Source organism: Bos indicus x Bos taurus, chromosome 4 (genome assembly GCF_003369695.1).
Source record: "Bos indicus x Bos taurus breed Angus x Brahman F1 hybrid chromosome 4, Bos_hybrid_MaternalHap_v2.0, whole genome shotgun sequence".
In the NCBI taxonomy this organism is placed as follows: domain Eukaryota; kingdom Metazoa; phylum Chordata; class Mammalia; order Artiodactyla; family Bovidae; genus Bos; species Bos indicus x Bos taurus.
In genome coordinates, this window is record NC_040079.1 from 76,346,164 (window position 1) to 76,369,167 (window position 23,004).

The 23,004-nt window shown below is 36.5% G+C and overlaps 1 protein-coding gene across 4 annotated transcripts in view; it reads left to right on the forward strand.

Moving 5' to 3' along the window:
- The window catches only part of PHTF2 (putative homeodomain transcription factor 2), a 190,951-nt gene that overhangs the window by 59,165 nt on the left and 108,782 nt on the right, over positions 1 to 23,004 (forward strand). For 3 of the 4 annotated variants that reach the window (XM_027539783.1, XM_027539784.1, XM_027539780.1), the window contains exons 4-5: positions 20,004 to 20,060; positions 20,377 to 20,388. In XM_027539783.1, coding sequence (XP_027395584.1) covers positions 20,004 to 20,060; positions 20,377 to 20,388 — 69 coding nt within the window. The remainder of the gene's footprint in view (positions 1 to 20,003; positions 20,061 to 20,376; positions 20,389 to 23,004) is intronic. The other variant, XM_027539781.1, reaches the window with a different exon arrangement.

Here is a 23,004-nt window from a genome sequence, read left to right on the forward strand (position 1 = left end):
CTGTGATAAACATTAAAAGAATGCAAAAAAGGCATATATACCTTGCTTCCTTGTCTCATGCTGTGTTATTAAGGAAAGGGAAGCATTAGGTAATTTATCAAAATGACATAATAGCTAACATTTATTGAGCTCTTATGTGTCTGTTACTGTTGTTAGCTCAATATGATTTAGCACATTTAATCCTTATGGTTATCCTGTGGTTACTAATAATATTAAATTTTTTGCATATTTTTAGAACTGAGTAAACTGTACTTCCGGAGGAGTTTTGTGTATTTTCATTTGCTCTCTTAATAGGTCTGACAGCTTCCCAGCTGGCAAGGCAGCCATGGAGAGTCAGTAGAGCATCTGACAATGATTAGGGGTTAAATACTACCCTTCTCAGATACCTCTTAGTGATCAGAGCCAAGGCAGAAGAACATAAGGTGGTTTGTGTAAGGATGTGAATGAAATTACTGGTGGGTAAGACCTCAATTGTAGAGCCAGTCCATCTGGATTTGAATTCCTATATTCCGCTACTTACTGTTAAATTTTGTACAACTTAAGTTTTTGTAACTATAAAATAGGTATAGCAGTAGTATCTACTTCATAGAATTGTGAGGATTCATTAAATTAGTTTGTGGAAATTGTGTCTGGCAGTTGGTAAATAACAAATTTTAAAGACAGACCACCTCTTATTGACATCTTGGGTGATATAAAGGTTATTTTCAATGAACATGACTCAACACCAGTACTTTCTCTACTTTTACTTTCAAGTTTTCTGTTTTTCAGACAAAACTGATACTGATGCTATTATTACATGATTTCCTGAATGGAAGGATTGGGGGAGAGATTTCTTTTTAAAAAAAAAAAGGGTATTTCTTCAGAAATGTCTGTCTACTGCAATAAATGAGAAAACATCAGGAGGTTGAAGTAATTTGAGTGAAGTCATTAGTAACTGATAAGGCTGAAGTTTAAGTCTAGGATTTTAATTCTGTGTCCCCTGCTTTAAAAATAAAGTGAATAATTTTACAGTGAGTAGAAATTTTCTGATTTAATTTCCTTTGTAAACAAGGCTATATCTTAAATTGGTCTTAAATAGAACTAGATTCTTTTTTGTTTGTTTGTTTTTTTAGAAATTTCTTCCATGTCTATGTATAGAAGGACTCTTTTCCTGAAAGCAAATTGGAGACAGAGTAAAGCAAATACTGTTGTCAACAAGCTGCAGTCTAATAGCGTTAGATGTTAAAAAGTATCAGATGAAAATGTACAGTATCCTAGGTTAACGTCTATGTAGCACAAGGTTCCTTTTTCATTTACTTGGCTGTTTATTAGAATTGTCTATGAAAGAGGGGATCTTCATTTGCCCTTAAGCAGAAATGACTACACAGGGGCTTCCCTGGTGTCTCAGTGGTAAAGAATCCACCTGCCAGTGCAGAAGACATGGGTTCTATTCATGGTCAGGGAAGATCTCACATGCCACAGAGCAGCTAAGTCCATGGGCCACAACTACTGATCCTGTGCTCTACAGCCTGGGAATCATGGCTACTGAGCCCGTGCGCCACAACTATGAAGCCTGCAAGCCCTAGAGCTCATGCCACTGTATGTATGTAGAGGCCACTGCAAAGAGAATGCATGCATTCTTCTGCCTCACAACTGTATCCCCCGCTCACTGTAACTAGAGAAAGCCTGCACAGCAATAGACACCAAGTGGAGACAAAAATAATAAAATAAATTAAATAATTAATTTAAAAAAATGACTACACAGGAGTACCAACCATTGAGAAATAAGAAGCTGAGAAATTCTTAGAGTACGTGGAAGAATGCTCAGATACAGTTACTCAGATTTGCTTTGTTTCTCAGTGTGTGAGTCCATTTCCTGATGCTTTTGTTCTTTGAGAAATTGACTTTTAACTGAAATTTTTTTTTTACCTGTGATGCTTAAGGAAATATTCTGATATATTTTTGATAGGTTGAACAAATCAAAAATTGAAAGCTGCAAAAGCTAGATTTTCCTATAAATACTTCAGTTTAAGAATTGCTTATTGTCTAAGTTAAATATGACCATTGAATTTCTTCATAGCTTAAATTGCTGTTAATATGAATGTTTAACTTGTCATCCCTATTTACAAGTTCATACCATAGTGCCATAGATGTCAAAATCAGAAACTAACTCAGCTTTCTATTATGTTTAAAATACTATGTCATGGAGTAAATAACTCAGTGTTGATCCAAAAATTCTAGAGAGGGCATTTTGATGAAATCCAATTACAGCAGATTTTCTCCAGTTGTATATGATATTTTTGTGTAATGCTAGACATAGTTGGCATTAAAATAAAACTTAAATGCCTGATATATATTAAGTGCTGCACTGTCCAATTTCAAAAATGTCACTGAAGAAGCAAGTTCAGAGGTTTTTTCATTTTTGCTCTACTCACTGAGTGCTCTACTCACTGAGTAAATGGCAGAACTTGGCTTGTCCAGATCTTCTGTCTCTAAAGCCCTGCTTAAGGAAAACAAAAACTCATTATTATTTACTTTCATAGCAATTATCTGATTATCCAAGCAAAAATTACGTATTTAATAATTGCAGACAAGTTTCTTATACATATTTACAGAGCAGTCCTAAAATTCCCTGCAATGGAAGTGCAGAATCTTAATCCCTAGACTACCAGGGAAGTTGCCGGATGTCTTTTTAATTATAGACATATCTACCTATATATCTATATCTATTTATATGTCTTTTCCCTTTAAATGTTGTTATGTTATTTTAGTTAAAGAAATTTTGCAGAAACATAGCTATTCCTTTTTACAAAACAGCTTTTATTGACATGGGGCTTCAATGCAATAAAACTCATTTGTTTTAAGTGTACAGCCATCACTGCAATCTAATTTCAGAACATTTTGATCATTAACCCCAAAAATGTATTGCTTATTTGTAGACAGGGAAGACTGACATGCTGCTGTCCATGGAGTTGGAAAGAGTGAGGCAGGACTTAGTGACTGAACAACAACATTTGTAGTCACTCCTCATTTCCACCCCCACTGGCACACAACCACTGATCTACTTTTTGTATCATAGATTTGTCTTTTCTGTACATTTCATGTAAACAGAATGATGGAAGAGTGGTCTTTTGTATCTGACTTCTTTTCTTAACGTGCTATTTATGAGTTTCACTCCTGTTCTAGCATATGTGAGTACTCCATTCCTTTTTATTGCTGAGTATAATACCATTGATGCTTTTGAACTGTGATGTTGGAGAAGACTCTTGAGAGTCCCTTGGACTGCAAGGAGATCCAACCAGTCCATTCTGAAGGAGATCAGCCCTGGGATTTCTTTGGAAGGAATGATGCTAAAGCTGAAACTCCAGTACTTTGGCCACCTCATGTGAAGAGTTGACTCACTAGAAAATACTCTGATGCTGGGAGGGATTAGGGGCAGGAGGAAAAGGGCACGACAGAGGATGAGATGGTTAGATAGCATCACCGACTCGATGGACATGAGTTTGAGTGAACTCCGGGAGTTGGTGATGGACAGGGAGGCCTGGTGTGCTGAAGTTCATGGGGTCGCAGAGAGTCAGACACGACTGAGCAACTGAACTGAACTGAACTGAACTGAGAATACTATTGTATAGCTGTGCCATGTTTTGTTTATTCACCATTGGTGAACATCTGGGTTGTTTACACTTTTTGACTGTTATGAATGGTGCAGGTATAAACATTCACATACGCATCTTCATATGGACATACGTTTTCATTTTTCTTAGAATAATAACTAGGAGTGGAATTACCAGGTCAAAACTGTCAAACTGTTTTCAAAGTGGCTTCTTCATTTTACATTCCCACAAGCTTTGTATGAGGATTTTAGTTTCTCCCCATCCTTGCCAGCATCTGCCAGCATTATTGCCTTTTCTTTTTTTTTTGGCCATGCTGCCTGCGGCATCTTAGTTTCCCACCTGGGATCTGTCCTGTGCTCCCTGCAGTGGAAGTGCAGAGTCTTAACCTCTGGACCACCAGGGAAGTTGCCTGATGTCTTTTTAATTACAGACATTCTGGTGGATATGAAGTGCTATCTCTTGGGGACTTAATTTGTATTGTTGTTCCTTTTATTAGTTTGGTATTATAATTGTAATCTACAGTCTGATGCAGTAAACCATCCATAGAATTATCCTATTCATGTGCTTTTTTGGTTTTATTCAGTACTAGACCAATGAAACCCTGTTCAGGGAATTTACTTTTGATTAAAAAGAAAAAAAAAACTTTTATTAAAAAACTCGTCTAAAGTAATTAAACAATACAGTTTAGAGGAAAGTATATGCATTTATGTTTTAATAAATAGTTAATTTGTCTCCTCAATGTACATGAAGTGCTTTGGTGTGGAATCTTTTCTCTTCCTGGTTGGTGTTAATCCTCTTATATGCAAAGTAAGTAATAATACTCCAATCATGAATGCAAAGGAAAAGTGATAGTTATTCTTGGGAATGTAATTGATTAAAAACAAGTCTTGGCAAATCAAAGAATTGATATATCTGAAGTAGTTGGTATGGTTACCTAATTCTTACCTAAACAAGTAATTTGAAGTGGTTTCAGCTACTAAGAGATAGCAGTTTCCACAGATTGCTGTTATTTTGAGAAAAGAAAATGAAGATTTACCTTAGGAAGATAGCACTGTGTAGTGGAAAGTCAGCCTGTGGGTATCAGTGTTTGTAGATGAGATCCAAATTCTGTATCCTATAAGCTCTCTGACCACGAGCAAGTTGTTTCAAACTTTTTGAGACTCAAGTTCCTCATCTTCAAAATGGAGTGAAAAGGTTGACTTTTTTTAATTTTATTTTTTTTATTGAAGTATAGTTGATTTACTGTGTTGTGTTAATTTTTGCTGTACAGCTAAGTGACTCAGTTATACACATACATACATTCTATTTTACATTCTTTTTCATTATAGTTTATACCAGATTATTGAATGATTCCTTGTGATTTATAGTAGGACCTTGTTGTTCATCTATTATGTGTAATAGTTTGCACATACTAACCCCAAAGCCCCAATTCATCCCTCTTCCAGCCCCCATTCCCACTGGTAACCATAAGTCTGAATGTGTTTTGAGAAAGTTCTAGCACAGTGTCTGAGAGGTTTTAAAATAAACATTCTCTCTCATTTTGACACAATTTGAATTTGTAGCACATACAGATACCCTGTCTTAATAACTTGAAAGTCAACCAGGAATAAACAAACAAAAAAACACAAAAAATAGAGCCTATGTTTGAATCTGGTTCCGTCATTTGCTATGTTGTGACTTTGGACAAATTATTGAATTTCCTATGTCCAATTTTCTTTAAAATATGAGGATTATATAATACTGTATAAGTAAAGTAGTTGGCCCAGGGCTTCCTATGTCATGATTGTTGAACTCATTGAATAATAATAACAGGTAGCATTTATTGAGTACTTACTATGTGCTACAATACTGTCCTAAGTACTGTACTTGCATTTAATTATCACAGCAATTTTGTGAAATAGACATTACTGCCATTATCCAGAATTTATAGCTGAAGAAACTTAAGATTCAGAGAAGTCTATTGGTTTCTTCAAAGTCACATAAAGAAGGCATGATAAGCCAAAATTTGAACCAAGTTGTAGTAGGCTTCATAATCTGCACTCCTTAACTGATAGCTGTTCAACTCCCAACTTTGTATCCAAATCTGGCCTGTTTCTTCTTTCATTTTCCATTTTCTTGGCTATGGGCTCTCAGGTGGTTGTGAGTGGTGTGTGTCTTGTTTCCTGCCAGGACTGTAATCTATGACAAAACAACAAGTGCTCAGCAACTAGAACAGCAGTTATGTTTATTCATATAACTGTTATTTTAGCTTAAATGTATTTAGTCTATTGGAAGTCTTGTACATATTCTGACTAGCTTGGTTTGGGTCAACTTGTTATTGAAATGTTAATTTTTATAAATGCATGTTTGGCTAGGAGAATTATAATCTGTGTTGTTGGTGAATATCTTGTCATGGACTTGGTGAGATGAAGTTTGTTTTTTGGGGGGAGGTTTTCTTTCTTAAGCTTGATATATAAACTATGTGCAGCACTGGAAATGGTAAAATGAAGACAAAGTAAAGTTTATATTTGGTCTTTCGCTGTGTTTGGATGATTTAGAAACTAAAGAAGTGAACCCTTAATTTTTAAAACTTTATTTTAAGTAATGAATAGATTTTTAAAAGCTTTTTAAAATAGTTTAATAATTTATTTAAACTATTAATAATTTCCATTCTCATTGTTGAAATAACATTTACTGAAAGTTTTGAGTATTAATTGCATGATGTCAAATTTTATAGACTTGGTTGTAAAAACTTTAACACCTGGGAATTGATGTTATAGATTTGTTAAACAGAACTTTAGTATTTACCCTTGGTAATGTGTTTTTGACCCTCTGATTGATTAAGTAAGGCATATTTGAATTATTTTCCTATGATTAATAATAACAACGAATGCTCCCTTTTTTCTCACTAGCAGGGTCTTTTCACAATTTACTGTGCAAAGTTAGGTTAAGTGAAAACGTAGAAGTAAAATTATCTTTGCCAAGATGACTTCTTGGAGAAAGTTTTTAATTGGATAGTGTCTTGATTAATAAATCCACTGAGAATACACTGCCATGTACTAGCACATTGGAAAATAAACAGTCTTCGTAAATTATGCAGAGCGGTGTTGGTTTGCATTAACAGCAACGTTCTCATTAAAGTTGGACCCGGAAAATACACCACTGTGTTCTGCTTCTACTTTCACTACACATATAAACTGTGCCAACAGCGGACAGCCAAGAGCTGGGATGGAAAGACAAACCAGGACTATGTTAGGCCCCGTAGCAGCAGAATTTCTAGAAACTTCTCTGTAGGGCTCTGTGGTATTAATTTTATTTCCCTCTGTTTGCCATTCTTCTGTTTCTCCTGTTTACCTGACATTGAAATGTAGGGAGAATCTGATTGGTTCAGTTTGAGTCAGCTGTCTCCCCTGAAATCACTGGAGGAGGGGCCTGTGCAGGATCAAATTACACAGACCAGGTCCTTTCAAGTCCTCCTCAGAGTGTAGTAGGACTTCAGTCCTTTATTTTTAGTGATTGAATGATTTTACTTAAGTATTAAAGGCATTAAATCAACTATATACTTTTTAAGCTTTAAGTTACAGATTACAACTCCATATTACAGTTGGAAACTTGGCATTCAGGGGCTGTTGAGGACCCCTGATATTACACTGCGTCACTAGATCTCGTTAGTTCTGAGGGTAGATTTTTAATCTCTTGAGGATCCCTGATACCACACTGTATCACTAGCTCTCAGCTCTGAGGGTGAACTTTTAATCTCGTTAGGGTTCCTGATACAACACTACATCACTAGCTCTCATTTGCTCTGAGGGTAGACTTTTACTCTCTTGAGGATCCAAGGGGACACCAGGAGAGGATTCAGAAGAGACAGTCCACGGCTGCTGCTTTCTCCTGTATGTCCAGCCCCCACTGGTGGCTCCAGAGGCCAAAGAACTGATGATGGCCTTTTCTCCTTGGCTTCTTCCAGAACTTGGAGTTCTCCCAGTTCTACCATGGAGCTGTTTGCCAGGCTCCCTTCCTTCTGTTCCCTCCCTTTCCTGTGTGAACCAGTTAATTCCTTCCATCACCACCTAATGCAATTTAAGTTACACTTCTACCACAGGAGTCCTCTGTGAAATGTTGTTTTCTTGGGCTTTTGAGTATTTTAGCATTTTGCCTCTTTAACTCCTTTTTTCCCTTGTTATTCTAGGATGTGGATATCTATCTGCCCTTTCACAGTACTAGAATTTCTGACAGTTTTGTTATTACGGCATAACTTCTCAGCTGAAAATTTCTGTTATATAACTCATAGAAAAAGCCTTATTTATTTTCATAATGAGACTTAAATTGATTTTTTAAAATGGCAGTTGCTTTTCTTGACAGTACTTTCCCATGAGAAAATGTATTCAAAACCATCTAGCCCAGTACCTACGGAGAAGGCAATGGCACCCCACTCCAGTACTCTTGCCTGGAAAATCCCATGGATGGAGGACCCTGGTGGGCTGCAGTCCATGAGGTCGCAAAGAGTCGGACACGACTGAGCAACTTCACTTTCACTTTTCACTTTCATGCATTGGAGAAGGAAATGGCAACACACTCCAGTGTTTTGCGTGGAGAATCCCAGGGATGGGGGAGCCTGGTGGGCTGCCGTCTATGGGGTCGCACAGAGTCGGACACGACTGAAGTGACTTAGCAGTAGCAGCAGCAGCCCAGTACCTAAATATTCGATGCTGTGTTGTGTCACTGAGTCGTGTCTGACTCTTTGCAACCCCATGGACTGTAGCCTGCCAGGCTCCTCTGTCCATGGGGATTCTCCAGGCAAGAATATTGGAGTGTATTGCCATGCCCTCCTCCAGGGGATCTTCCCAACCCAGGGATTGAACCCAGGTCTCCCTCATTGCAGACGGATTCTTTACTGTCAGAACACGGGGAACCCAATACTTGATGCTATTCAGATAATATGAGCTTCTATTTCCTCTTGATTTTTTAATGTTTTAGTCATAGTTTAAAAGTAATATATGTCTCCATTACAAAAAGTGGAAAAGGCAGGTAAGTATAATAAGGTCACACAATTACCCTACTATTAACATTGTGAATTTACCACAACAAAGTTAGGATTATATTGTATTTAGTTTTTATATCCTGTTTTCATGCAAAAATATTACTGTTTCACATCACTAAATATCCTTTTAAAGCATAATTTTAAAGAGTATAATAGGCTCTTGACTAAATATGCCATAATTTATTAATGAAACACCTCTACTTATATATAGCGTTCATGTTATTGAACTAATTATCTCTTTTACTTTAATAGCTTTATAGAGATTTTTGAGTCAACAGAGGAACATTTTCAAGCTTTTGAGATATTAGTCCTTATAAATGTAACCAGTCTCTAGTCATACCATATTGTGTATGGATACCCTCTTAATCCCGTTCAAGCTCTTTATTCTAGACCTTCTTTATGTTTCTTGGGCTCTGATACCCCACATCAGCATATTCTCCAAGTAGTTGATCTCTTTACCCTGCAAGGCTGGGTCACTCTCACATGTGGTCCTCTCCTTACCCTTCCCACAAGGTCCCCTTCTATACCCCTCTTTGGTTGATAACCCACCATGGTTACCCCTGTGTGTCAGAGTCTCTGACACCCTGCTTTGCATGTGCCACCCCGCCCCCGGCCCCGGGAACTCTGACCCATCTAATGGCTGTACTCCTGAATTGTTTGGGAGAAGCAGAAGAAAGAGAAAGGAGGTTATGCAGTTTGAAGACTTAACGAAGGGCCTTGCCAACAGCATAGCATTATGCCTAGTATGTTGTAGATATTTGGTGGCAGGGTGTGTGTTTGTTTGTATATTTAATTCTTCTCTCCTGATCCTGAGATTTGGTGGTGAAAGAGAAAATACAAACATGTAACTCAGCTGATTCCCAGCTGACTGTTTCTAATACCAACTCATCTGCATTTGCTCTTCCTGGTGTCCCTAATTTAACTCATTCTGGTTGATTCTGTATTGTCTCCCCGACTGGTTATTTCTTACCTTCATCGTTCCTCATTTCCTAAACTGCCAGCTTCCATATTTCAGCTAATGACTTGGCCTCTGTTTAAATGTGATCAAGATTATTTGACGTGAATATGTTTATCTAATAACTTCAAAATGTTTCAATATTTTTAGCTGTCTTTACCTTCTTTCTTAAAACTCCTGGTTGCCATTTATTATAGTATATTAATATGTATATTATACTCCCTTTATATATATAAATATAATGCTTTAATTATCATATATAAATATATTATACAATCTCTTCCTACCTAATTTTTCTAAGTCTCCTTACTTGATTTCTATAATTCTTCCCTCCAGTTGAATATTTGTCCTTCTTAATAACTTTACTTTGATACTTCTCCTCTCCAGTTGAATATTTACCCTTCTTAATATTTTGTTCTTAAAAAAAAAAATATTTTGTTCTTGATCTCACTAAGTTATTCTATTCCTCTAGATTATCAAATTGACCACATAATGTCAAAACACCTAGTTTAAGCTTCTGAGTTCCAATTTTTTTTTTTTTTACCTTTTCAACTCTCTGATCTCAGACATAATTCCTAGCTGTCCTAGAGCTCCAACAGCTTTTCTCAAACCTGTGGGTTTTTTTTTTTTTTTTTTTTTAATTCCATGCCGTGGTTAGTGATACCTATACAGTTCAAGATACTTAAGCCAGAAATTGTCATGTTACCTCTTTCCCATGCCCCCATATCCAGTAAGTTTCCTGTTATACCTTTTGTCTCACAAATACTGCTCATTTTCAGACCAACTCTCAGTGATGTGTAAGATGATAGTCCTTACTTCATTCTGAAGTCCTGCCTTCATTACTTCATGTGAATTATAATGAACTCTGAGTATTTTTTCTTTGGATTTATAATGTCTTAGAAGCACATTCTACCACGATCATCTCTCTTTATTGAATTAAAGAATACCCTTCAAGACTTTTTTTCTAAACTTGAATCAGTGTTTTTACTATATCATTAACTGGCTTTTCTTAGGCAATAGAAACTTGGTCATGATTCATGATTTGATAATATGTATGTGGCCTGTAATACACTATTCTTAGGGTTAATCCAGGTAAGGGAGTAGTTTTAGATGATGTATAACGTAGCAGAATCTGTGGGAAGATGTGAAATGGCCTTAGCTGTTATTATTAATAATGACTGGAATCTTTGCTAATTAGCCAGATTTTAATATCTGTAGATGAGGATGTGTTTTCAAACTTTGATGTTTTAATCCAAATGCCAGAGGCCGGGTAGATATGTTATAATTTAAAGTGGGTTAAATTTCATAAATCTGTTTTCTTCCTTTAAAGTTCTATTCTCCATCTAAAAAGACTTTTTACTCTTTAAAAAAAAGGAAGTTTTATTTTTTACTTTGCCTTCTACTTAAGCAGCTTTGCTTTCTGTAGTAAGACTTTTGGTATAATATGATTCTGGTAGTAATTGATAGCAAAAGAAATAAATGACAGTTGAAGCAGAGATTGCCAGGAAACCTCTTTGCTTATGATTATTCCTATTTATTCTATGATTTAAACTTCTTTCCCCAATTAGGATACAGGTATCCCCAACTTGTTGAAAGTGTGGTGTACACCACTTGCTTTTATAAAAGGCCTACATTGGGTTTGTTGCTATCCACCCTCCCCAAAAAATCCAGAGTATTTCCACTTTTATGAAAAAAGGAGAAAAGTGAAAATAGCATCCAGCGTTTGTTTTGCAGTGAGTGAGCTGTTCAAGGGGCCGCACACACCCCAAGCAGCAAGAATGTACCGCCAAACTCCTTCCCCAGGAACAACGTGAAGCATCCCAGCTGCCACTGCTTTGAACTGTGCCTGTGAGCATCTGTGCTTTATCTCGATTTATTTTGTGCCTCTATTAGCAAGATGTGTCCTAAGATAATTGAGTCTTCATTTTTCATTTTAAGCCATTTTGGCCTATAAACAGTTTCATAGGAATGCTCTACTTTCAGAGAGTGGGAGAAATCCTATCCTAACTTTGAATGCTTACCCATTTTAGGTTCTTCTCTTGCCCCCAAAAATAGAATTATAGGGCAGTATTTTAATTATTGGGTTAAAAGGCTTCCATGATTTGGCTTGGGCTTCCCTCGTGGCTCAGACAGTAAAGAATCTGCCTGCAGTGTGGGAGACCCGGGTTCAGTCCGTGGGTTGGGAAGATCCCCCGGTGAAGGAAAAGGGATACTCACTCCATTATTCTTGCCTGGAGAATCCCATGTACAGAGGAGCTGGCAGGCTCCAGTCTGTGGGGTCTCAAAGAGTCAGACATGACTGAGCTGCTGACACTTTAACACTATGACTTGGCGTCTCATATGATTTTAGAGTTCTAAAACTGATTCAGAAGAGTTAAAAAGTTCGTAATTTGGTAGTTGTTACACATTCAAAGGAGTTGCTGACTCATGCCATGTCTTTATGCCACACATTTTTTTCTGACATTATCATCACTCATAGTTTATATTGTGTAATGAAATGATTTAACTTCTTCATTTGATCCTCATCATTAAAGTTACCTGAGTGACTGACAATTATAGGAGTGTGTCTGTATGTATGTAATGGACAATCAGAAACATTGGACAATATGTTGATTAAAATAAGACATTGTGAAAAAGCAAGAGAATAGGATAAGAGAGCATATAATTGGAGACGTAATGGGAATTTGCTATTGAAGATACATAGCAGGTTAGGAGGAGAAGGCAATGGCACTCCACTCCAGTACTCTTGCCTGGGAAATCCCATGGACGGAGGAACCTGGTAGGCTGCAGTCCATGGGGTCGCTAAGAGTCGGACACGACTGAGCGACTTCACTTTCACTTTTCACTTTCATGCATTGGAGAAGGAAATGGCAACCCACTCCAGTGTTCTTGCCTGGAGAATCCCAGGGACAGGAGCCTAGTGGGCTGCCATATACATGCTACTCTACATAAAATAGACAAACAACGAGGACTTACTGTATAGCGCAGGGAATTATATTCAATATCTTGTGATAACATATAATGGAAAAGAACTTTTAAAAGAATATGTGTGTGTGTATATACATACTATATACTAACTGGATCACTTTTTTGTTTACCTGAAAGTAACACAAGATTGCAAATTAACTATACTTCAATTAAAAATGGTTATAAAATTAAATTTTAAAGTTTAAAAAGGTCAAAAGAATTAGTTTCCACTAATTCTGGGGAGAGATTTATCTGGAAGCTAATAATCCTAATGATTTTAAATGATCCTAATTGTTTCTTTAGGATTTTTTAGTAATATGAACAGAAGTACCATATGATTTCAGAATGTCTACCATGACAACATAATTTTTTTTATTATAGATGTAAATTTTCTTTCACTGGTGATCAGTATTCTGAGATCTACTGTTTGGTTCAGTAACTTCACTTCTGTTGGTTTGCTCACTGCACCCCTCCGTCTCATGTTTCTTACCATCCTTGTAGACAGATCATTGTGAGAGTGGAAGCCATGTAGTTTAGTTGTCTGGGTAAATGAGATTTTGGGTGTTGACAATTCTGGTTTCACTAATAAACTGTATGTAATTCTAGAAAAATTTTTTCTTGGTTATTAAGGAAAGGATACTTAACTTTACACCGTCATTTGCTTTTTTTCATAGTACCTTCTGCCTCGACATTTCCAGCTATCCTTTTATTTCTACTTTTTTCCATAGTAGCACTGAGTCTTTTCTCTTCCCATACTGGTACATAAAAAAAACTATCTCTGGTCATCCAAATTATCATTAGTGAATCTAAATGTTGTCATACAACCTAGAGGGGTGAGTTGTTGGGGGAGAGTGGGAGGAAGGCTCCAGAGGGAGGGAATATGTGTATACTTACAGCTGTCTTACGTTGTTGTATGGCAGAAACCAACACAACATTGTAAAGCAGTTGTCCTCCAATTAAAACTTTAAAAAAGTTGTCCTGATTTAATTTAAATATAATTAACTTCATCAATTTAAAAATGAGGTATTTGAGGCCTGGAGAGATTGAGATTTGCCAAGAAAGGAAAGAACTAACCTTCACAGAGCACTGACAGTATACCAGACACAGTCATTTTATATTCCAGTTCTGTGAAATATGTTCCGTTTCCCCCATTTTAAAGAATCTCAGAGGTCGAGAAACTTGCCAAGGACCATAAGACTAGTCATGGTGGAGGCAGGATGAAAAGCCAGTTCTCTTGCAGAGTCCAGGGTCTGTTCTAACTCCTGTCAGCAAACATTAAGAGCTGATCAACTAAGTCAGTGCAGGAACATAGGATTAAGAAACCAAAACTTATAAATATAACAAAGGATATATTCTGATTGATAACTTTCATTTTTATAAAAAGACTCAAAAACTAATTATCGTGAGTTGTACTGGAAATCAGTTATCTCGAGATTCTTTAGCCTCTCGTCTTGTGCCTTTAACAGACACTCTTGCTGACAAAGGCAGGCTTCATTTGTCCTGGCACGTGATTGGCCTTTGATGTTTGTTGAATGAGGCCAAGCTTGGAGAGGATTGGGCTCTGTGTTACCTTTTAAAATATTTACTTATTATTATTATTATTATTTTTATTGTGGCATGTGGAATCTTTTAGTTGTAGCATTTGGGATCCAGTTCCTCGACCAGGGCCTGAACCCAGGCCCTTTGCTTTGGGAGCATAGAGGCAGAGCCACTGGACCACCAAGAAGTCCCACCTTTTTAAACCTAATTTGGTGTTTGTGAGAATTAATAGCCTACTTTCCAGAGTTTCTGAAATGAGATTGCAAAAAAATGAAACTGAGCATGAAAGTAGTAGGAAAAATTAAGGCTCTAACATAGTATTATGGAATGCCCATTCATTAATGAAAGAGCTGAGTGTTTAAAGTATGTGTGCAAATCTGGGCCTCCATTTGCCCTGCTTATATTTATTTGTGAACTCTCAATCTTTTATTTAAGCACTTCATGTAATTAACTGTTGGTAACTACATTTTTGAAACAACACCTTCTCTTTAGCCTCCTGATATCTGATCCACTGTTCTTGTGAATGTGATGACCTAAGTAGTAATCAGATCACCCAAGAGTAGCTTTTCAAATTGTTTTTCAGAGGTATTTCTTTTCTGGAATCATAACTGGTACATATTTCCCACTTCACCATTTAATTACCTAATTTTTAGTATTTGTATTCTCGATACCTTCATTTTCATTATAATTTCTTTTCCGGAGAAGCCAGAGCCAAATGACAGACACCTGGACAAAGACAGTCTTTTTCTTTACCTACCAATTCTTTCCTCTCATTCCCCTCCATCCCTGACTGTCCCTCCCACCTCTCCCTCTCCTTGTCCCACCCCTCTATTTCTCTTCCCTATTTTGTCTCAGTATATAGAAAAATAAAAACTAGAATGATTACAAGAAGAGGTAGATGATTCCTTGCAAAGATAATATTCATTGACAGAAACGTATTAGTTTCTTAGATAACCAATTCAAATTACTTTGTGGTTCACTAGACCTGTGTTAGACTCCTGCTTTATAAAAATAGCACATATCCATTGTAGGGAGAAAAAGTGATACAGTATCAGTGAATATAAAGCAGAAAGTAAAAGTGCTGTTCTTTTCTGTACTTTCCAGAGATACTATTAATGGTTTTAATATATCTTTTTGAAATATCTGCTCTCTCTATATATTTATATACATGTTTAATGTAGTTAATTAGCTCCATCCATTTGCCTTTTATAAGTAGGTCTTCAGAATGTCATAAAGCAGTTAGTTCAATTTTAGTGTGCTTGATACTACTAAATTATAATATCTCAATTTCTTTTCTCCTTTTTTCCTTAAAATTATTTTTTTAACCACTTTCAGGACACTGGTCCCTCGAATATTTTCTTTATTTTTTAATTGTTTTTTTAAACCAATCCTAACATTTGCATCATATGGCTTAGATGCAGTTGAAATAATTGATTAAAAGTGCTTCCAGGAGTGTTATGTTCTGAGTAGGAATTAAAGCCTGTGAGGAGAAAATTTAGAATTATGCTTGCTGTCATTATGGGGAGTATTGTAAATGATCCATATAAGATTAAAAGACCTCTTGTTGAAGATACAGAATGCATCTATAGAGGGCAAAATGTTTGGTCTTCTGGGACCTGGTGAAAAAGGCTGACTGCTGACTAGCTCTGGTTGGATAAGATTACACTAGAGTCTTAAGGCAGAGAAGGCGATGGCACCCCACTCCAGTACTCTTGCCTGGAAAATCCCATGGATGGAGGAGCCTGGTGGGCTGCAGTCCATATGGTCGCCAAGAGTCGGACATGACTGAGCGACTTTACTTTCACTTTTCACTTTCATGCATTGGAGAAGGAAATGGCAACCCACTCCAGTGTTCTTGCCTGGAGAATCCCAGGAATGGGGGAGCCTGGTGGGCTGCCGTCTATGGGGTCGCACAGAGTCGGACACGACTGAAGTGACTTAGCAGCAGCAGCAGAGGCTTAAGGTGTTCGGGGCATCTGTGGGAGTAATAATCAGAGCATTAATAAAATTTGCTTTTTGTAGCCAGGCACCAGAGAATGAATGTTACTTTCTTAACATGTATAAAACTGTTGGCTGCACATCAAATGTTAATCAGAATTTGTGTCCTCTCTTATAATACAATAGAAGCAATGTTTTTCCCTCCTTAAAGCACAACATCACATGGAGAATATGGTCAAAATCATGGAACTACTCATACATTAATTATGTAGGTATTTGTCTACCAGTAAAACATTATTTGCCTATATATCCTTTTGTTCCTACAGAATGTTAGGTGCTTTTCTAAACACCCAAACAGTGGAGGCATCTTGTAGGTCAGGGGAGAGCAGTTAGGCAGTTAGGAGGTAGCTAAAATTTGAAAGTGGCCAAAATATTACATATTTCTCAGTTAAAGAACATATTATCTGATTAAAATGCCGTCTCTGTTAGACATGTGTTACTACTGAACTTCTGTTAATATTTTGTATGGTATTAAAATGTAATGTAGTTATTGTCTTCCTGATTTTTCACAGAACTGTATTGGAACTTGACCTTGACATTTAATTTTTTGTAGAAGAAATAAATACACAAGAGAAACAGCTATCAAGGTTAGGTGATTTAGTCAAGTCTGTGTAGTATGTATGAGTTAGAAATAGCACGTAACCTTTGGAAAACTTGTCAAGTTTTTTTTTTTTTTTTTTTTGTACACAGCTCTGCAAATTATTCTTGATCTATGACCTTAAGTCTTGAGAAGTTCGTTCTTCTCTTCAGTTTGTTTCACTTCTCTTTTTGGTCTGTTACGATTGACCGTAGATTATGTTTCTTTCAAGGGAAAAGCTTGACCCCAGCCGCATGTGTTCCAATCTTCTATCTTGCCAGATTTCAGGGTGGAATAAAGTGAGGCTTTAGGTCAGAAAGGAGTCTTCCCTTCTGAATTCCTGTCTTGTCCCTTCTAGTGCCCTGCCACCACCCTGGTTTCATGATGCTTCTGAGGTCCTATACTCATATCCCAGGATGCAGTTTTCAGAGACAATTAAGCCTGAATTCATATGTAAGGGTAGTTTGTTAATGGCGTTATATATTACTAAGCAGAACCCTGAGCATTTCCTGAAACACCTGTGGTTAGCTTTAAAGGCTCCTATCTCGTAGTTTTCTTCAATAAATGAGGCAGTCTGTTTATGTAACTAAAGGGTCTGCTCTGGTATTATTTTCAAAACAAAATGAAAACTAAACAAAAGAGAACTGATGTTTCCACTTTAGAGAAATTTAAATGCTTGTAATTGAAAATGACACTTAAACCTGGTTTAAAACAACAAAAAAGATCCCACAAGATGTTCTGTTATAGCAAAAGTTGTGCCTCCTCTCATCCATGAAATCTTTGAAGAAAAGTTGATTACCCAGTAAAACAAGCCATCATTTTCTTTTTTATATTTTTATAGCAATATTCTACATCACCATTCTGCTGTTTGCAAGAATTTCAGCCTTCAAAAAACTTTTCCACTTTTAACCACTGCTTCTGCAAGGTTTATTAGACTTTCTACGCCTTTAAAATATGAAGCTGTTTAGTAGCATACTGTGGTTGTACTGGCATGCTTTTTTGAGTTGGTCTGTTGTACATGCATTATTTTCCCTGACTTTAGAACCGTGGGGTATATATTCCCATGCCCATATTCTCGAGTCATCTTGAAATAAAAACACTTGGATCCCCTCGTGATCAAGTTAAGCATGGTCAGACTCCATGCGTCCATTGCAGGGAACTAACATCCATCCCTAGTCAGGGAACTAAGATCTCTTATGCTGCATGGCACAGCCAATAAATTAATTACTTTAAAAAACAGAAAACAAAAACCACCACAGTTCTTTTTAAAGAGAGCCTAGTGCATTGTTTTGTACCTGTAAACAAAATACTGCCAAAATAATTATTAAACATATTGGTACCTGTGTCTGGGAAATCCCATGGGCAGAGGAGCCTGGTGGGTCATGGTATATAGTACAAAAGAGTTTTATGTGACTTAGCTACTAGGGTTTCCCTGGTGGCTCAGATGGTAAAGAATCCGCCTGCAGTGTGGGTGACCTGGGTTTGATCCTTGGGTTGGGAAGATCCCCTGAAAAAGGGAACGGCTACCCACTCCAGTATTCTTGCCTGGAGAGCTCCATGGATAGAGGAGCCTGACAGGCTGCATACAATCCATGGGGTTGCAAAGAGTCAGACACTACTGAACGACTTTCAGCACTTACTCACTAGCTACTAAACAATAACAACAAAACCTACTATTTATTGGTTTTGGTTATTGTTTCACTGAAGAGGATGCAGTGCACTGAAATAGTTACATATTTAAAAAAGACAAATGTTGATTGAATTAGCCCAGTCATTCTGAATTATCATGTTAGAGCAGAATTACTCCTATGGAATCTATATTCTGATACTCACCTTTATAATTTTAAGAAAGATGATTGATTGAATTCAGAATTTAAGAGAGTAAGGGGAAGCTAGTCATCTCAGTTCAGCACTACCATTAGGACTAGCCATTCGGTTATTGCTTACCTAGGACCTAATAATCATGCTTTATAGAGACTGATGGCAGTTTCGGTTAAGTATGTGTGACTTGGTCTACATGTTAAAGGATTTTAATTTGCAGGGTATTAGTATATCATAAAGTGGTTTTTAAAATAAGAAACAAGTCACAGGAAAGTGATGAAAAAGAACAGTATTTCAAGGAACAGAGAAATTAGAATAAATAAGATTAACATGTAAGAGAGAATAACAGAAATGAAGGGTACTTACAGAACAGCCCCAGGTACTGACTGGATGTCTGGGCATTTCTTTCTCTCTGCTAGAAAATGTGTAAAAGCATGTACATCTTTAAAAAGGCTTTGTAAAAGTCACACCTTTAAAAAATGATTTAATATTTTTTTAACCTCCTTTATGTCTATCTTTAAAATATTATCAGCTTATCAATTTGTTGTTTCTTGAAATGAGATTTTAAAAAGAATGGGTAGAAAAGAGGACTTGTGGGTAGAAAGATCTTGTGAGTCAGAAAATACTTTCTTGAATTTACTCATGTCTTTGCCTGTCTCTGGTCACTGTCTCCAGTCTCTAAATTGTAATTATCTGAAGTAATTTTAATTTCTCAGAATTCTAATTTTCAATTAATGCTCATAATGAAAACTCTTATTAAACTATAGGCTGTTGACCCATTTCAGTGTCCTCTTGAATATAGGAAATTGAGTGGAAATTGGAGATAATAGGAGGCAAGAGAAAAGAACTTGGTTAGGAACAGTAAGAATGGTTTGTTCATCCTGCCCAAATAAAGGTATATTCAGAGAACTTTCCAGCATGTAAGAGTAATAGGCACAAGCTACAAGGAATTCTACTTCTTGATGCTTTCTCTGTGTCTTCAGTTGCTTTTCTGACTTTATTTTTCAACTTAAACCTTAATCTAAGTGGATAATTGTGGTCTACCTGCTTATCAATTTTTACTTCTGTATAATATTGATATTTTTTCTTTAAAAATAACTCCATAAAGAGTGTGTCACTTGGGAGTTTTTTCTTGAATATACCAGGGCTTTACCAGTTATGTTAGTTTAAAATAAAAGATTCCCTAGGGTCATTGCCCTAGGCTTATAAACTTTAGTAGTGTATCAAAATCATCTAGAGGGATTTTAAAAACAGATTGTTGAGTATGAAATCCGTATTTCTGATTCAGTAATTCTGAGGTGAAGACAGTTGGCATTTCTATCAAGTTTTGAGATGGTGCTAAAACTGCTGGTCCTACAAGCTTTGTTTGAGAACCACTGCCATACAGCACTGGTACAGAAGTATGAGACAGAGCTGGGTCTAATCTGTGTTGAATGGACAACTTGTTGCTTGTAATTCAACAGAGTTGTACTTGTTGGATGGGCTCCAATAATGATCATTTAATGTAGTACTGTTTTTATTTTATTTTTATAGATTGGAGCATATGATCAACAAATATGGGAAAAATCTGTTGAACAAAGAGAAATCAAGGTAACGAGTTTATTTTGTATATTCTATAAATTATTAACCATAGTTAATTTAATATCTTTCTGCAGACCTTTTAAGGTACAAATTAATAGTACTCATTCTGTCCACACTTTTATATAACAAAGTAAAGTCTTTTATGATGGTATATTCATGTGTCTTCACCTCTGATTTTTCTTTTTGGGATCTTTAGCATCTTTCTGTTTTGTTTTAATTTAATTTCTAATGATTATTTTTTGTCAGCTTTTTTCCCCTTTCACTTGTCACCTTATACTTCTAGTTTACTTTTCCTCCCTTTTGATGCTGTCATTGCTCTGTACAGTTTATTAAACTGGTAAGTGTTTCAGGATTTTTCCCGCCTGAGTGATACTGTGCAAACGTTGCTCTGCTTAATCGAGATCTGCTTTTTGGTGCTACTAACAATGACTTGGACGCAAACAGAGTCGCTGAAAAGTTGGTCATTTTTGGAAAGAATTTAGGAAAATAAAACATTAATTAAAATGTTTCTATAGTTCGCAATTTCTTCTTGAACATGTAATCATTTACAGTGATAAGATATCCTCATAGGCTACCTTGCTAGCATGAAAACTATTTTTTAACTAAATTTGTTTTGTTTCTCAGCAGTCACACCTTTTCAGTAATAAGATTTATATTTTTCATTTGCATAGATGATACTAATCAGTGTTTTCCTGCACGAGCTAAACTTAATATTGGCCCAGAGAATGATACTTTAGTTGCTTTATATTTTGTACAAAAAGTTTACATTAAATTGAAAACCCGTGTCTATATTTGCTTAAAAATCTGTCAAAAAAAAATCTAGTGTTTAGACAAACTTAGTCATCTAGAATAAAGAGCAAGACTCTACCATTTGTCAGTTTTAATCTTTGAACTGTTGTCATGAAGAGTTAATACAGTCAACAAAGTTGCAGTGAGCACTTGCTATGTCTTGAATATAGGATTAAATCATGGGGACAAAAAAGATAAAGTATACTATAATTATGTAGACGAGATACATGACACAAACGAGATAGATTCAGTTGAGAGAGGGATGTATAGTTCTCTGTTAGGGTACAAATTTGAGAAGCACTGCTAGTGAGGTTAGGAAAGATTCACAGACGAAGTGACTCATGAGTTGAGTTTGACACACATTAGTGAGAATGAGGAAAACATTCCAGACAGAATGAAGAGCTTATGAAAATAAACAGGATGGAAGGAGCATGACTGACTGAGGAATCCTCAAGGAACTTGATGGGTAATAGGTTGGATGGAAGAAGGCAATTAGAGTGATGTGGAGAAAAACAAGAAAGGAAAATGAAGTCAGATCTTGAAGAGGCTTAACTGCTTTACCCAAGAGTCTAGACATAATCTAGAAAACAACGGAAGAGACATGAAAGAATTTTAAGCAGAAAAGGTTATCTGGTTAGATTTCTATTTCAACAACTTCACTAAGGCAGCACTAAGTATGGTGGGAAATATTAGAAGAGGAGCAGATACATAATTCTGTTTTAGAAGTATTCAGGGTACTTGGCAGAGAGATTGAGGAGTCCTCAGTATATAAAGTATGTATGTCTGTATATATGTATATGTATGTACCTGTGTGTTAAGTCGTTCAGTTGTGTCCAACTCTTTGTGACCTCATGGACTGTAGCCCACCTAAGTCATCTGTTCATAGAATTCTCCAGGCCAGAATACTGGAGTGAGTTGCCATATCCTTCTTCAGGGAATCTTTCCGACCCAGGGATCAAACCGGATCTCTCACATTGCAGGCAGATTCTCCACGTGTATATGTATGAAAGTGAAAGTGTCTTAGTTGTGTCTGACCCTTTGTGACCCCATGGAATGGTCCTTGGAATTCTTCAGGCCAGAATACTGGAGTGGGTAGCCTTTCCCTTCTGCAGAGTATCTTCCCAACCCAGGGATCAAACCCATGTTTCCTGCATTTCAGATTGATTCTTTACCAGCTGAACCACCAGGGAAGCCCAAGAATACTGGAGTGGGTATCCTATCCCTTCTCCAGCGGATCTTCCCAGCCCAGGAATCAAACCGGGGTCTCCTGCATTGCCAGCTGAGCTACCTATGTGTGGGTGGTTTTTTGTTGTTCAGTCGCTAAGTTGTGTGCCTGGGTGTTATGTAGATTATATATGGTACACATTATACAGATACGGCCATAGGACTCAGTGGATTTTTACATTGAATGATGAGAGAAAAAAGCTGAGAACAAAACATTGGGAAACAAGATTTAACAGATAGGTTTATTAAAAAAAAAAGAGAGATGTAAGTGAAGGAGGAAAGAGAAATGAGAGATCACGAAACAATAGTCTGAGAATGTCACAAAGAGGTGGGATAGTAAAAAATATTAGCAGAGAGGTCTACTAAGATGCTTTAAAATGCTCTTTGACAGTCTTTAACTTGTTGGGCAGGAAATGTTAACTACCTTAAGAAATTGTGTTACCGGTTGGCACACTTGGATGTTTTTGAAATTAACTCCCCTCCCCAAATCTGTCTGTCTGTCTATGTGCAGTTTTTTAGCTTTAAGTGCTCATGACAAATTACTGTTTTACTTATGTAATCTCCTCATTTTTAATAGATCTATTTTAATGCCTAAATAGAAGCTAAAGTAAGGGAGGATTATATCAGTTGGTACTTGGTGTGCTGGCAGGATGAACTTAGGGAAGGCTAAGACTTATGACTTGTTTCTGAAATATGTCTTCCTTTTAAAGATAATACTTTGAAATAGTAACTGAAGAATTAAAACTTACTTTTGTTATTTTGCATTAAAAGGCTCAATTTGTTGACAAGCCTCAAAGCACATTCCATTCTTATTAAACGTTCTATTGAAAGCAAGCTATTTATAGTGTAAAATAATTTTGTTATTTATTCTATGGAAGGTAGAGAAGTTGTGTAACTGGTGTATTAATGTTGATACTTGATTAAAAAAACAAAAACACTG